This window comes from Oryza sativa, chromosome 3, assembly GCF_034140825.1.
Source record: "Oryza sativa Japonica Group chromosome 3, ASM3414082v1".
In the NCBI taxonomy this organism is placed as follows: domain Eukaryota; kingdom Viridiplantae; phylum Streptophyta; class Magnoliopsida; order Poales; family Poaceae; genus Oryza; species Oryza sativa.
Window position 1 is genome coordinate 26,152,157 of NC_089037.1, and position 17,204 is coordinate 26,169,360.

General features: G+C 42.3%; 1 protein-coding gene across 1 annotated transcript; it reads right to left on the reverse strand.

The window, feature by feature from the left end:
* Positions 1-11,028: 11,028 nt before the first annotated feature.
* LOC4333593 (protein PNS1) lies at positions 11,029-15,276 on the reverse strand. The gene is made up of 3 exons (XM_015772699.3): positions 14,964-15,276; positions 12,041-13,243; positions 11,029-11,478 (listed from the first exon to the last, which is right to left on the reverse strand). Exons 1-3 carry the CDS (start codon positions 15,072-15,074, stop codon positions 11,341-11,343), a joined length of 1,452 nt encoding a protein of 483 aa, XP_015628185.1. The 5' UTR covers positions 15,075-15,276; the 3' UTR covers positions 11,029-11,340.
* Between the last annotated feature and the right edge of the window lie 1,928 nt (positions 15,277-17,204).

Consider the following 17,204-nt stretch of genomic DNA (forward strand, 5'->3'; position numbering starts at 1 on the left):
ATGAAATTAGTTTTTTTCATTCGTGTCCGAAAACCCCATCCAATATCCGGTCAAACATCCGATGTGACATCCAAAAATTTTCATTTCGCGAAGTAAACATGCTCTATAGGCTTATTTTTTCTCTTACTCACATGAGTAAAATTGTTTGCTTAAAATATATTTAAAATCAATCTTAATCAAGCACAATCTGATCAAACTATTAGGTCTTCTGTCTTAAATTTTACAACTTCGATGTAAACCTCCTAAGGTGTGTTTGGAAAATGGATTAGGAGGGGTGGAATTGGGAAATGGAAATGAATGGAGGGATATGGTGAAATAGGGTTAGATGAATGGATGGCTAAAATTTGAACATACCCTTCAAGGGTGGAAAATCATATCCCAAACCCATTTTCCAAACATTGCGGGGTGTGTTTGCAAGAGCAAGTTTCCAACACTTTCTGTGCGCACGCGTTTCAAACTGCTAAACGGTACGTTTTTTGCAAAAAGTTTCTATACAAAAGTTGTTTAAAAAATCATATTGATTCATCTTTTTTAAAAAAAATTAGCTAATACTTAATTAATCACGTGCTAATGGACCGCTCCGTTTTCCGTGCATGAGAGATGGGTTCCCAACAACCACCTCCAAACACAGCCCTAGGTTACAACGAATCTATCTATTCTATGCTACAATATTTTTGTAATGGAGGAAGTAATAGGCATGTTTCTTGAGCTTTTAAGCGCTATGATTGTTTTTTTAAAAAAACCACTCTGTATATAAAATTCTTAAAATATTACTCCCTCCAAATTGATGATACCGACTAGGACATGGTCTCTTAAAAAATAACTTTGACTACTATTTTTATTATAATATATATAAAATATCAATAGATAAGACTAAAAAATATCAATAGATATATGATTTTATCAAAGTAGACTATTTATCTCCATATTTCTAACACAAATATTTTAGAAATTATTTATAGTCAAAGATTTTAAAGTTGACATATTGTCTTGTCCAAAACATATTCTACTTCAACCTATAGGGAGTATTTTAAATTCATTTTTTAACTTCATAATAGTTAATTGTACCATCAAATTATTTTAGTTATACAAGATAACATAGCTAGATGTGCATATCTAGGGAAAAGAATCTAGGTGGTTCAAACTGAGTGCAACAAATATAAAGTTGGCTAGTTTAAAGTATAAAGAATAAACTAAAGGAAAAAGTACGAATTAACCCCCTGAACTATCGCGGTCGTTCGAATTACCCCCTGAACCACAAAACCGGATATTCTTCATCCCCAACTATGTAAACCGGACGAATTACCCCCCTCGAACCAATTTAGAGCGGTTTTGTCCAACGTGGCATACACGTGGCAATCCAGTCAACATTTTTTTAATAAAAAATTGTGAGACCCGCTCGCCATACTCTTCTCTTCTTCCTCTCTCTTTATTCTCTCTCTCACGGCTCGCGTTGCGCGCGCGGCGAGGACGGCGCGGGGACAGGCGGTCGGCGACGGCGGAGGCAGCGAGCGCGGCGGAGGAGGCAACGGTGGCAGCGAGGCGAGGCGAGGCGGCAGTGGAGGCAACGAGCGCGGGGAGGCGAGCGGCGGGGGAGGGCAGTGGAGGAGGAGAGCGGCGGCGGGAGCTCGCGCTGCTTGCGGAGGAGGCGAGGCGGCGGCGGCGGAGGAGGCGAGCGGCGGCGGAGGCAGCGAGCGCGGGGAGGCGAGCAACGGGGCAGTGCAGTGGAGGAGGCGAGCGGCAGCTGGAGCTCGCGCTGCTCGAGGCGAGGCGAGGCGGCGGCGGAGGCAGCGCCTGCGACGAAGCGGAGGAAGGCGCGGCCGCGGGCTAGGGCTGATTGTCGCGCATGGCGTCGGCTGCCGCCTCGCCTCCTCCGCGAGCTCCCGCCGCCGTTCGCCTCCTCCATTGCCCTGCTCCGCCGCTCGCCACCCCGCGCTCGCTCGGCGGGGACAGCAGCTCCCGAGCTGAGCTCCACCGCCTCCTCGCTGGCCAAGATCGAGTCGGCGGTCAACACGTAGGACCTCAGCGACGTGCTATTCGTCTTCGCTGCGGGTGTCGTCGCATCGATCGACTGACGCGTCACGCGACGAATGACGCCTCACGCTTTTGGGAGTACTCGAGATCGAACAAGCGATGCGATGGTGGTGCGATTTCATTTCACGGGACGACGAGAGAGAGGGGAGGGAGCAGATGGATTGGGAGCAGCTGCCGATGGAAATACTACCGATGTGATGCAAACAGGTTAATAGCTGTTGATGGAAATACTGCTCGGACTCGATGTGCTTGATCCTATGTGCCTGCGTTCACCACCGTGTCTCATGCAACTGCGTCGTCCTCGTCCACAACGGCGGCGTTAGCAGAGAGGGAGGACGTCAGGACGAAGGGGCGGCGCAGGCGGTGTGCCCCACGCACGGAGGCGGTCCTCGAGGGGTGAGCAAAGTGGATGGCCCTCAGGCGCGGCGCGGAGGCGAGCAGCCCCTGCCGGCGCAACGCTCCATGTGGTGAGCCGTGGCATGGCCGCCTCGCGCATCCCGATCCGCGGTGGCGGTGATGCTCGGCAGGGGCCTGGCCATCTGCTGTCGCTCCTGTGCCGCCTGGTTTTGTGGCGGCAGGGCAGCCGACCCCACGTGCATGCGAATCACTTAAGAGCCCGCATGGGAAAATCGATTTTGAAAATTTGAAACTAGTTTATCTCACTCATATAAACTCCAAATTGGATGATTCTTTTTCCTAAATGTTTCTAAAATCATGCTCTATCTTTTTATTGTGTTCTTAATGCTATTATTATGGACATTTTTTTGTGACTTCGTTTTATCAATTAAAAATTTGAATTTCAAAAGTTCAAATAATATTGTGAAGCACCAAATAATTTCAGCTGAAAAAGTCATCAACAACAAACTCATCAAGATCAACAACTTTTATTTTGGTCATTTCTTCATCCGACAAAGTGATAGTAACATTTTCACAAACTTTACATATCTCTCTTATAGTTTATAAAACCATAAAAGAAATATGTAAATTTTGTAAACAATGTTATTATTATTTTGTCGGATGAAGAAATGACCAAAATAAAAGCTATAGATCTTGATGAGTTATACAACTTTATTATTGATGGCTTTTTGAGCTGAAATCATGTAGTATTTCAAAATATTGTTTGAAGTTGTCATAATTTGAAATTCAAATTCAAATTGTTGAAGCAAAGTCATATAGGAAAAATGACCAGAACATAGATCTGCATGAGTTATACAACTTTGTTGTTGATGACTTTTTCATTTGAAATTATTTACTACCCGAAAAATTATTTGAATTTCTTATATTTTAAAACTCAAATTTTAGATAGTTCAATCAAACTCGGATGAAGAAATAAACAAAAGAGAAATGGTAGATCTTAAAGATTTCTACAACTTTGTTTTTGACAACTTTTTCACATGAGTTGATTTAGTACCATAAAATTCGATTCGAATTTCTCATATTTTTGCACGCGGACCATAGATTTTTGCATGTGGACCTCTTAAGTGTTCCGTATGCAAAAATGTCACCCCAATTTTTTTCATCTCCCTCCATTCTCTTTTCCCTCCCACCACTTCAATTTTTTTCCAACCCATCTCCTCTTTCTCTCCCCCTCTATTATTTAATTTTACTCTCCCCTCTCTCTCTTTCTCTCCACAGGTCTGTCCTCTCCCTCTCCGAGAGCGTGCGCCGGCGGCCGTGAGCAGGGGCGGCGATGGCCTCGACGGGCGGCGGATCCGGCGGCGCCGCACTCGGGAGGGCCGGATCCGCCGCCCTAAGGAGAGGCTGCGGCTAAGGAAACGGCGGGCGCGCGGTGGGGGTGGCGGATTGATCCGGCTAGTGGGCGGTGACGCAGGCGGCAGCACCACTGCCATCCCCTCCTCACCGCCGCCGCCGTCGATGACAACGAGGCGACCCTCCCCCTCCTCACCACCGCTGCGGCGGGGGTGGTTCGGCCGCCTCGAGTGGCGGCGCTCCACGCGGATCCGGCGCCAAGGGCGCTCCTCCCTCGCACGAACGGTGGTGCCGGTGGTCGGCGTCGACGACGAGCGGTAGGGTAGCCGATCCAGCGCCGGCGTGGACAACAGGCGGCAGGGGCGGCCGATTCGGTGACGGTGATGACGGCGAGCGGCGTGGACGACGGATCCAGTGACGGCGACGACGGCGGGCGGCGGGGGCGACGGATCCGGCGCTGGCGACGGCGTGTGGCGGGGATACAGCGCTCCTGCAGCGGGCTAGGGTTCGGGTTTTTTTGTTTACTGAATTTATTTTCGCATGCGACCGATATAAGCGACCGCATGCGGTTGCGCCGGCCGCATGTGAAAAGCGTGATTTTTGCGGACCTTCTCGCCCATGCGGTTGGTGCAACCGCATGCAAAGATCCTTCTCGCCTGCATGCAAAAAGTGTTTTCGTAGTAGTGAACGGAGGGTGTGCTTTGATTAGAGGAAAGAGCTATATCTGTTTTATGGCATTGTAGTTGAATTGAATTGTAGTTCAAAATGTACATTGTTTCTTGAACAATTCATGGTTTTGTGTACAATGTAAATTATCAGTCCAATGAATGAAATATATGTGATTTCTTCAATATGTCATCTCTGATGTTTGTTATTTCTAATGCTAAATGAATTGTGATCTTTCTGATATTCTCTAAAAAAGGTTGTATACATGAAAATTGTGGCCAATTGATGTATCTAATAACTTGACCGCCAGATATGGGTGAATGTGTCTCTAGGGACCAGAAATTGGATTATTCTTTTATTGTCTACAAAATATGGAAAATTAATGTAGAGACGGTTTTAACCGTGTCTACCGACGGTTAGCAAAACCGTATCATAGTGTAGAGACAAGGTCAATGGAAATGCCTTTGTATCTAGGAGGCATAGAGACGGTTATAACCGTGTCTACAAGCTAAAAAGCCCGTATCTACATGTTGTTTCTGCTGTAGTGTAATTATATAAGTCATGTTTAAAGTACATACCATTAATAATAAAATAAATCATAACAAAAAGAAATAATAACTACTCCCTCCGTCCCAAAATATATATAAGCATTTTTAACATAGCAACAAATCAAACAGTTTTAACTTTGACTATTAATAGCAAAAAAAATAAAAAAGATAAATTATGTAAAATTGATGTTACTAGATTTATCATTAAATAAACTATTATAATATGTAACTCTTTTTATTTAAAACATCTTACTTTTATAGATATTGTTGGTAAAAGTAGCATCTCGAAGACCGTGTCAAGGTCTAAAAATACTTATATTTTAGAACGGGGGTGTACATATTTTCATAATAAAACAAATGACCAAACATATATCTAAAAACCAATGGCATCAAACATTAAAAACTGGACAGGGGTACTATTTAATTCAACATATTATAAATGATCGTCCTATGGCTGCTCGTTCAAAAAGAGATCATCTTCGTGTATTGTGTAGCATCTAATGATTAGAGCAGACTTCACTAGCTTTTGCTTTTTCCAAATGAAGCTAGGCATGCATCCCAAAGGCATCGAGTTTCAATGCAAGACAAAAATAAAGCTTGGATAAACCCCTAAAATCCCAACTTTACCCAGCAAATCATAAAAAGGAAAAGAAACATAAAGACCTCAAGCACTTCTTTTGAGCACATAAATTTAGTTTGTAAGTACAAGTACATCATCGTCTATCAGGCAAATATCGTTCATGTACGCGCGAAGCATACCAAAAAGATGATTCCATCAGGGCTCCGGCCTGCCCAGCAGCCCTAACTGGCAATACGAATGATAGGCAGTACGTCAAAGTAAAGTGCAAAGTGTCATCATATTTGTTCTATAAAAAAAATCAACTTCTGAGAAACTGAACTAGTGTTTGTCTAGATCCATTTTTAGATGAAATTGTTTTTTTTATACGGAGGAAGTACAGAGCTAACTACTACTACCTCCGTACCGAATGTAAGCATTTTTAGCTATGAATCTGGACACAATATTATATTTGTTGTGTCCAGATTCATAGCTAAAAATGCTTACATTTTGGGATGGAGGTAGTAGCTACTATTGTTTTTTCTTCTATAGTGGAATGTTGTGGTATACATGACAAGGGTTGATTTTTTTTTTTACCGATGATAAGTTTTTTTAAAATATGCATAAGACTTAGTATCTTTGTATTAAGATTAAGGGGTGGAATTTACAAACACAACTGACAAAGAAAACAAAAGAGTATATTTCATAAAACAACATATACTTTGACGAAACTATCATAACACTATAAATTGAAGGTGTGTCACAGAACTACATATTCATGATCAAATTTATCAAAGAATTATAGATTCAAGATGGAAGATCGCCAAACTACAGATATAGCAATAAATTTATCACAAAATTACATACTTTGCACGATGTTAATTAAAACTACAACATTTATAATTCTAACATCACATTTAGGAAGTTAAACTGTAAAATTTGTAGATTTGTGATAACTCTATTATTAAATCTTAGCCTTATATATGTATCTATGTGATAAAATTTGTGTTAAATGAATAGTTTTGTAATAATTTGATCAAAGTACCTACATATTTTGTGAAATTTACTCAAAACAAAAATAAGAATGCAAGGAAAAGCAAAAGGAAAGAAAAAAAAAGCACAACAGAAGGTGTTACTCCCTCCATTTCAAATTGATCTACATATAATTTTTTTTTAGGTTTTTCCTAAATGATCTACATATTTGTGTTCATTCATTAAGTCTATTCGTTATTTGTGTATTGGAGCAAATGGACATTGATGCATGCATCCATGCACTATTTATAACCCATATGCAATATCTTGATTTGCTATTGGCTAGGAAATAGCGGGGATGGTGCATGCATTGAGTTTGTTGCTAGAGTAAATATAGTATGAGAGAGTTATTAGCTTTTCTTGGTCTGGGTGTACCTATGACATAGAGTGAAATACATAGCCGGTCCCTAAACTTATGTGGTAGTGTCACTTAGGTCCGTGAACTTGAAAATTGCACGTTTAGATCTATGAACTTGGTTTAATGTACCACCCTGGTCCAAACGTCCTTTGATTAGGTTTGACCGCCAGTAGGTAACACTTTTGCTCTCAGCCCCCTCTACATCACAACACATCGCATATATCTCATTGTAGCTATATAGTGACACCAGAACCCCCCCCCCCAAAAAAAATCCTCAAATCGTTCTTCCCTCTCATTCTTCTTCTTGCATGTATAGAAAATGCGGTCCTAATTAGCAATTACCATTGCACTACCTCCCGCCGCTAATCCGGCCGCACTGTGCCACCGCTAACCCCGCTGCACTGCGCTGTCTCCTGCCGCTAATCTCACCGCCGAGGCCGCCACAGCCGCTATACCTCTTGGCCTCCTTCCACTAACCTCACCGTCGAAGCCTTAGTCGATTTAGGGATATTTTGGGGGATTTAGGTTGAAATGCACCGGTCAGGGCAAGTTATGTGCGAAGATATATGTGGAGGGGGCTAAGCACAAAAGTGTTGCTTACATGGCATGCCATGTTGGTGGTCAAATGTGGTCAAAGAACAATTGGACTGGGTGGTACATTAAACCAAGTTCACGGGTCTAAACATGCAATTTTCAAGTTTACGGACCTAAGTGACACCACCTCACAAGTTTAAGAACCGGCCATATATTTCACTCTATGAAATATGTATATCAATTTAGAAAGGAGGGAGTATCTCACATCAAATTGTCCGACCAAAACGTAGCCAATGGGATGAGGCTTAATTACATCGGCGCCCCCACCTGCGGGCTTCGGCAATACAGCACGCCGCGGGGGATTCTGGTCGGTGCATGCGCAAGGCTCACTTTTCTTTTTCCCCGTGCACTCACTCCCACGCATGCATCGGCCGGCCGCCTCCTCTCTGGACTCTGGAGTTTGATTCTTCCAGAACGAAACGCCGTACGTACGAGAGAGTGCAGCTAGCCTACCTAGCGTTAGCCTTAGCCATGAGAGCATACACAGCCCTCGATGCATGTGAGACCACAAGAAAGATCTATCTCCATATTCTCCAGCCATCATGCATGTGGCCATATGTACAGGCGTTAGCTTTGCCTTTTGTTAGCTAGCTCGACCAGTATATATATAGTAGTAGTAACCTCGTGCAGCTGAATAGCTGATAGCTAGCTAGCGTCTTAATATGCATATATGCATGGTGTGTGTGTGCATGTACTAGCAGCTATAGATCAAGATAGGTGTGATTGAGAGAGATAGGTGTTTGGAATGCAGTTTGATCCAAGATCTGCCTATATATATGGTGTGTATATCATATCTTGTGATATGGGGGATATGCAACAGGTGTGTGACAGGGGTAGGTAGATCTCGGATCAGGCTTCATTCCTCACACCAATACTCTCTGTTGATGGACAAGTCAAGGTATGCACCAGGTATGAAAGTGAAACCAGCCCTTGGGTAGCCCATGCCATGGTTTGAGGCATGGGATTCAATCTTTAGTATAAGATCTACTTTGCTATTGTGTAATTGAAATTCCTTGTCCAAGTTATAATAGGTCGGTCGAGGTCGCGGCTCATTCCTTACTTCGAGGCATTGTTTCCATCTATAAGAAAACCTCATCACTTCTGGGGTTTTGAATCGGTAAAGTGTTGCTCTAGGATAATATGAATCGGTAGTAGCGTCGCCTACTATCACTACCGGTTATTGAACCGAGTAATATTGTTAGTTCTCTTTCGTTTGGGTGTGAAATAAATGAAAGCAAACCAATAATGATGAGACAAAATTAATAGTTTTTTTAAGTGCACGATCAAACAAAGAAGTTGATGGTCATTAAGTAGGGGTGTCTGTGTTTTTCGTCGTACAAGTAGTTGTCGCTTCTGGTCATCTAATCCGACGGGTTCGTATTGTATAGGATGCGTAGAGTCCTACTCCATATCCCGTTTAAAAATATAAGGTCTCCTTGTTTTCCGTAAATTTAACATTGAAAAATTAACTTTAACTACTAAAAAGTATCACTATATTCCTTTTTTAAAAGAAAAAAAATATATAATGTCAATTTTGTAGTTGTTGATAATAATATATTGGTATATATAAAAGAAATTAATAATTAAAGTATAATATTGAATATCATGTAGAAATCTAATACGTCTTATATTATCAAATGGAAGTATTTTACCCTAATCATCGCTAATGTGGGTAAATAAACAAAAGAAAATTCTTTTTAAGAAGCATCGTGAATATAAGATTTCGAGCAAGAAACAAAGATGACAAATATTAAATGGCATACCATCACTTGTGCATATCTTTAAGTGTTTTGCGGAGAGAAAAGAAGCTGAGAAGGGAAGTGTGCCAACTTGCCAAGAAATTCTGGAAATGGGGAGTGCAGCACGTTTGTTTTGTAACCCAAAAAATTGGCAGTGGCAATAGAATGAGTATTGTGATTTGGATTGTTGTTATCAAATTTGTGTTCTTGCTAACATTCTGGGTAAAAGCAAACAATAGAGCACCAAATAACATTGCCAAAATTTTGGCTACGAATGGAACACCTGTATTGCCAGAATTCTGGTTTAATTACCAAAAAAATGGTGAGGTTTACAATGTCACAAATCGAAACAAGCCAAAATTTGTAAAACCCCAATCACAATTAATTGGATGGCGATGTCATTTGGTGATCTCAGATTAGCAGTTTAGCACTGGACATGCATGTGAATCAAAGATACATGCGGGCAACCAGAGGTACTGAATATTGATACGTTCCTTCAGAAGACGTGCATAAACACCTCTAAGAAACCTGAATTAGATATAGCACAAACACTGGACTCTGAATCCTTGTAATGTACACATCACATAAACGAGCATATCTAATCTGTACTCGATAGGCAAGCAGAAACCAAAATTATTGATAAAGGGACCGATGCATGACACATATACACGCGGTTTAACATAATGGCTTGTCACTATTTCAGATTGGTATAGAGAACCATGACAATTGACAGGATTATCAAAGAAGACAACGAATGGCAACAAAACAGAGTAATGTATACAGAGTGATATATATGTACAATATACAGTTCGTATTAATCACTTGCTCCTGTTGTCAACAGGTAGCGGGAAAGCAGTTTGATTTTCAAAATGTCTCAAGACATACACATGATATATGATGAACTGTAAAGTACCTATAAGTTTTTCCAGGACATTAAGCTGATCAGTTCATCTAATTAATACTTCCAGTAGAATGCCATCAAAATAACAAAACCCAGGAAACAGAATAATATCATTTACATACACAAAGTACTTCACATTTACAGGGCTACAGCCTACAAGTTATATTATACACCTCTCTTTATGCAGAAATAACCACAAAGTATGTGATGTAAAAGGAATTTGTAGAAGCTAGAATGTTAATTTCAGCTAGAACAAGAAGACTAGTCTTGTAAACTTCTAATGATACAGTGACAAACTATATGGCCAACCCATAGTTTAAGTAGCATGGCAGAGATCATGTAGATATCATTCAAAATACAAGTCATGTCTTTCACAATAGATAATCACGTGATTGAATTGAATCAATTTGCTAAGGCATGTCAATGAGGTATTATTCAAGTTATTCAGAAACTCAGAATGTTGCTAATTAAAAGAATAATTCCTTTGTTTTGTGAACAAGCAGTACTATATACAAATTTAGTGGTAAAATCTTGAAGTATTGTGTAACTAAAATCAATTATATAATATACAGCATGATCTTTTAAATGTGCAAAGTCGTCAATTTTTTTAAAGGATCATGCAAATTTCCCAATGAAGAGCAGTATTAACTAATGTATAGGGTGCATTTTAACCAAAATCAACCATATAACACATATACATAGTACAACTTTCCCAGTGAAGAGCAACATGTAAGTCAATATTTCAAAACGCACCGACAGAACAAGAATACAAATGCAACTATGAAAAATGTAGAACTCAATGACAAATAAATGCTTTAATTCTGCACAGCCTAACGGCAAAAGCATCAACAACCGCATCTGCAAATGCACCTGCAACTGGCAAGCAACAATTATCCACGAAAATGAATATATCCATTCTATTTATGTGTTCACTGTGCTATTTCCTCTACAGCTATATGTCTTGGTGTCTCAGATCATCTAATATCTTTCTTTTGGTTAATGCAATATCTACACAACTGAGCACGCAAAAATTTGCTGTACATATGCAGTACTCATAAGCGGCAACAACAGCAGCAGAGTATAGAAATATCTGCACTGATGCAGGAATCTGAAAAAATGGCTGAAGGAATTGAAGAACCATCAATATAATGGGAAGAATGCGCAACTCTGCAAGGGTCACGCTGGCGAATATTTTTACGAGATCAGTCCGTTGCTAGTGCTTGGAGCTCACGCAGATGGTCTGGTATAAGTGTCCCCAGGTGAGGGTTCTGTGGGTTCTCTGCATATGCAACATGATATGTTGCAACACAAGCCTGTGGCCACGCAATTATCATTCGGCACTGCACCATTGCAACAAGAAGCAAACAAGAGGATTAGAAAACAAGATGTCTAAACAGCATGAGTATTACATCCCATGAGATGCTGGATCTCTGCACTTTAAAATGAGTAAATAATATTATGTCTCTCTATTATAGTAATATAACTAGTATCTTGTTTTCCAAATAATATGGATAAAAGAATACCTAGAACAAAAAAAATAAGTTTGGACGGTAGGCCCGTAATATTTCACCAAGACAGCCTAAAGTTAAATTCAAATTTTATAGGATTGTAGCTGGTGACTGGTTTATATTCTTTGATACCAACTAGCTTGGAACCTTACCGGATGCTGTCTTACAAAATTTCAAATGGCACATATTAGGCTTGCAAAATATTGAAGCAACAGACTTATGCTACCTCTTGATTACAAAGGCCAAATCAATTTAGTCATGTTTCAGTATGGCAAAAGTATACTATTACTTGCGAGAAAAAAGTTCAAAAACATGTTCGATCAGGTTTAACTAATCCAGAATTAATTGCAGATGAGCACTCAAAGAACAGAGTGCGAGAGGTTGAGTGGACTACCATGTAATAACCGATGAGAAATGAATAAATGGCTACTGGCAGAGCAAGCTCCTTATGTTCTTTATCCATGGCTAGTGCCCATGAGCCAGCAACTAGTGAGGCCAATGCACCTCCTGTGACAGCAGAAAGGAAGCAGAATGAACCAGTGAGGTCTGAATCAACCAGCTTTGATATCCCACGGAGAACGAAAAGAGACCACACATCCCGCGAAGCCACACAGAATGCCTTGCCACGCACTCCTACGTGTACAAAACCCCACCGGTTGACCCGTCCCATCAGTTTATCTGATATAGCCAAGCAGCAGCCCTGGCAGAACTCATCATTGCCCTTAGTCACAGCATTGATTGCTCGAGCAAAGCTCCTCACTGCTGCAATAACAGGGACAGCCACAGCTCCCATGCATATATCGCCGAAGGATGGCCCCATCATTGTGCCACAGAATGCTTCAACGGTGCCACCTGGCATACGGACTCCATAGACAAGCCGTGTATGTGCCAGTTTTGCCACAGCCACATAGACAAAGTAGCGAAGTACCTGCATGGTCCATGCCATGCTCACCAAAAGTGCAACCACATAAGCCATCTTAAAGTTCATGAAGTACCCTTCTGCAGCAGCAATGCAGCTGATAGCGACTGTCCAGAAAGACATATAGCCAAATGCAGCAAGAATGACAAAGACAACTAGGCAGGAAGCAGTAGGAGGCAAATGTGCTGCATTAAGAGAGGTGGAAAGCACTGCAGTGGCATGCTGAAGACGTGGACCACTGGCCCAACAACTGTATAGTGCCACGGCAATGGCAACTACAACTATGAGCACTCCAATACCAAGTGCAGCCCCATTGCCAACAAGGAGTATGACTACATCGCAGGCCAGTGCAAGAACAGGGGCTGCCCAGAGTGAGGTCTTGATGGCTTTTGGAGGGTTAATGACTGCAAGGATGACCCAAAAGCAACCTGCAATTATGGATACTATGACAGAGGAGGCAAGAGGAACAAAGTTGGCGAAAGGCTTGTAGGTAGGATTCTGTCGGGAAGAGGCCTGGACACCAAGGAAGATTGTGAGGGCAATGAAAGCAAGGAGGTGTAAGATAAACACCACTCTTGTGACACTGGATGTGAAACCACTGCAGCAACCACGACTATCAGGGACAACAATATTGCCAAATGCTGGGGAGTAAATTTGCTCATCTATTTCAACTGCCACCTGAGGAAGTAATGTTTTGAATGTTAGCAAAGTGATGTAGGTTAAATCAAAGTAATAGCTATGTCCTCGAAAAGAGAGCAGAAATTAGTTCAAATCAACAAAAAAAAAGTGATGGAATTCTGACAGACACTTTTATAAGTCAAGGCGTGTTTGGATTATCAGCGTTTAGTTTTTCAACTAAAAAATGTATGCACAAAGTCTATCATGATCACCTGATTATGCTTTAAAGCAATGGCCAAGTAATTTATTACTATGGAACTATCAGCTACAAAGCAAAGTAATGCCTTGAAAATTGTAAATGGCCCCGATGGACTTGTTGAAAATATATGTCACGGGTTCTTTCTATTATTACTCAGGGACAATGATAATGAAATACAACATATTTGTTTAATGCATGGAAACAAAATGAGGCACTGGGGCAGTTCAGAATAGTCCTACAAGCTTAACCAACTATAGCAAATTCAGTAATGTAGCTAAGGGACAAAATTGCGACCAGATCGCCTTTCTTTGAAAAAATGGAACAAATTGTTATTTATAATTAATTCTTTTGAATAGACAGAAAGCAAATGGGGAACACTCTCATCAATGTATTGTCTAACAACAAGTATATCAGGCTATCTTCAAACATAAGAAAAATGAGCTAATTCGTACTCCAGTGAGCAAGATAACATAAAGGAATGAAACCTACATATTTGTGCAATTAAAGTCAGTGAAACAACTGCAACCACACAAGTCACAAGCCCAATTAGTTAGTTTGGTTTTACCCTATCAAAATTTGGTAAGGTAGCAAACCAAACATGTCAACAAAAACCTAACCTAATAAAACTTAGGCAATGCTAATATATTCATCTTGCATGAGCACTATTTGAGCACCGAATCAAACATGCCCACAAAGTTTGGCACTACCTAAACATTGGGACTCACAAAATCACCAAATCGCTAACTACTTCTGTACTTTAAGTCAAAAGAGAATTGAAAACATTATTTCTCCATTGGTTCATCCCAATGATGCAATTTCAAACTTCCCACACAAACCAAATACCACCTGACGGGCCGACTCATCTCATCATGGTAATGCTGGAAATTTTATAACATGCCAGTAGGCCACCTAATCGGCAAAACCCCAACCACTTCATTGTGACCGTTTTTCAATTTGAATGCTACTGTTCATTTCTGCAACAACTACAGCAGCAATCTTAGGCCTAGAGTAGCTCCGATTCACACACTGTTCCCCCAATTTGTCAGCAAGTGCCATGCCACGGGTAGTCTCCTACAGCCAATTGGACGCACAAACAGCATCGAAAACACCCAATTCCACACACATGCATTCGCACGATTGCACGAACCAATTGAGTCGCCAAATAGCAGTTCGAGAGTTGAACACATGCGCACACTCCATTTATAACGATTCAAAATGTGCAAACACAAACATACAAGCAAACAAGTTCGAACGCGCGCATGAGTAAGCGACCGATTCGCGTCATCAGAATCCATGGTTACAATTCCGCTAGTAAATCGCTCAAAATCGTAACTAGTAGAACTCCACTCCCGCACTTCGTCGCGCGAACAAAATCGGGGTACCGAATCGGCCCACGCTAGGACTCTCAGCAAGCAAAAGCCAGCAACAAGCAAGCCATCGACTACACAGCGGGAGCGCGAGCACACCAAGCGAGGGAAGGAAGGGGGGGGGGGGAAACGGGAGGCGCTGGGCTGGTCTCACCTGGTGGGGGCTCGCCGCCGGCGCGGTCGCCGACCCGGCAATGCTGCCGCTGCCGCTGCCGGCCTGCGTAATCTCGCCGCCGCCGCCGACGACGACGCCCTGCCTCACCATCGCCCCCTCCCGCCTCCGCCTCCGCCTCCTCCTCCTCGCCGCGCTTCCCTTTTGTTGCGTCTCTCCCTAATCCGCGACTCGCTTTGGCCTCATCTGCTTTGCCTCTCGCTTTCGCTGCCGCTTTTTCGCTCGCCTCGCTCCGCTTCGCCCTCTCCGCTCTGCTCTTCCTCTGCTTGACGTGTTGACGCCTTGACGCCTTGACGGGGAGGAGAGAGAGAGAAAGGAGTTGGGGTTAGTGGGGGGTTGGTGGTGGGGTTACCGCCCGGTGGAAGCTGGCGTGCGACGTGCGGGCGGTTGGTTGGGAAAATATGTAGCAGTACTTACCGTTGGATCGAGAAATAGACGTTCGAGATTCGTCCGAGAAAATTTTACTGCGAGTTAAATTTTAACTCGCGGTGATGTGGATGAATCTTGGACGTCTATTTCTTGATCCAATTCCAAGTTTCCACTATATATACACTTCTAAGTTTCCACTATATATACACTTCTAAGTTTCCAATATATATATGTGTGTGGTTTGCACTGTATATTTTCCTCGGTTGGTTTCCCTGAAACTTGAAAAATATTTTTGCTCCTGGCTTTGTCCAGTTGAGCACTTGAGCTGTTTCGGGTGAGGAGGTGAGCGTCGGCTACGGTGATTTGCGGTGACTGTAACGGTGGCGAGGGGAAATCCGGCCGTGGATGGCGTTTTACACCGTTTACACGTCAGCGTGCTCCGTCTCGGGCTTTTTGTTGTAGTGGAGCACAAATGGCGTTCTTTTTCTATAGAGCTGGCCGCTGATTGTCGCTTACCAGTTGCACCAAATGGCATCGTCTGAGCTTTTTTTTTTCTTTTAAGTTTTTTCTCCCTTATATCTCGTTCGTTTCCGATTAAGACAAAATTTTATCTTGATTTTTATCAGCCTAATTTTTAAACTGTAAACGGTGTATTTAGTGTTAACACGTATGATAACAATAGTAAGACATTTGTTGCTTGTTGTTCTTGTTTTTTTTTTTATTTGCGATATGTCGTTTGCTTTGCTCAAATTATCTACCGTGCGTTTCAGATAAAAAGAGGAAATAAAATATGAGCTCCTTTGAAACACCAAAAGTTCCTAACAATTTTTTCAGTTTCTTTTAAAAAAAAATCTAAAATCCTTTTCTTGTAAAGGAGGACTTGATGATTAGTGTTATACCCCACAAAACATGATTAGTATATCTTATTTTTAGGTTTATTTCCCTATGGAATGAAAGCATATAAAAGGATTAACCATGACTTGGAGAAGAGAACCCATTGCTTCCCAATAATTACCTAGCCTTTTTCTTTTGATAGGAGGAGGGCAATCAGCACGGCACTCCAAGGTAGAAAAAAGTAAGAAAGGGCATACTAGTACAGTACTAGTACGAAGGAAAATCCATGATACTGTATTGAACAACCAGCTTAAAGGAACACGATGTACACAGCAAAGCAAAAGGCGTGATGAGTGGGCCAACATGGCAACTTTACCAGGCTTAGATTTGCCCGTTAAAGTTGCAATAATGGAAGCCCACCTAAGAGGAGATGAGTTGCCAACCTATACAAACTAGCCCATGAACGAACAACTCCGAAAGCCCACAAACATAAACTCTCGATGAGTCGTCTTCTCTTGTGAAGGGAAAAAGTACACCGAAGTTCCCTCAACTTGTCATCACTTGAACCGTAAAACCAGATACAACGCATCCCTCATCTTATAAAATTAGTATAAATTAGGTTCCTCGGCGGCTTTGACTCTGGTTTTATCCGACGTGGTAGCTGAATCAGCATGGGACTCACATGGGCCTCACACGTCAGCCTCTTCATCCCCTCTCTCCTCTCCTCTCTCATCCCCTCTCTTCTCTGTATCTATCTGCTCTCTCCCATGGGAGCAGCTGAGCAGAGGGGAGCGAAGCAGGTGGAGCGGCGGCGCACGGAGCCGGCGGGATGGAGAGGGGCGGCGGTGGGCGGAGTGGGGCGATGGTGAGGTGGAGCGGCGGTGGGTGGAGAAGGCGACAAGGGAGATGGCTGTGGAGACAGCGGTGGCTCGGTGGAAGGCGTCAGAGGAGATGGGGAGCGCGCTCCACGCCGTCGCGTCTCGTCGTCGCTGCTCCACGCATTGCTCCTCGTTCCCGCTC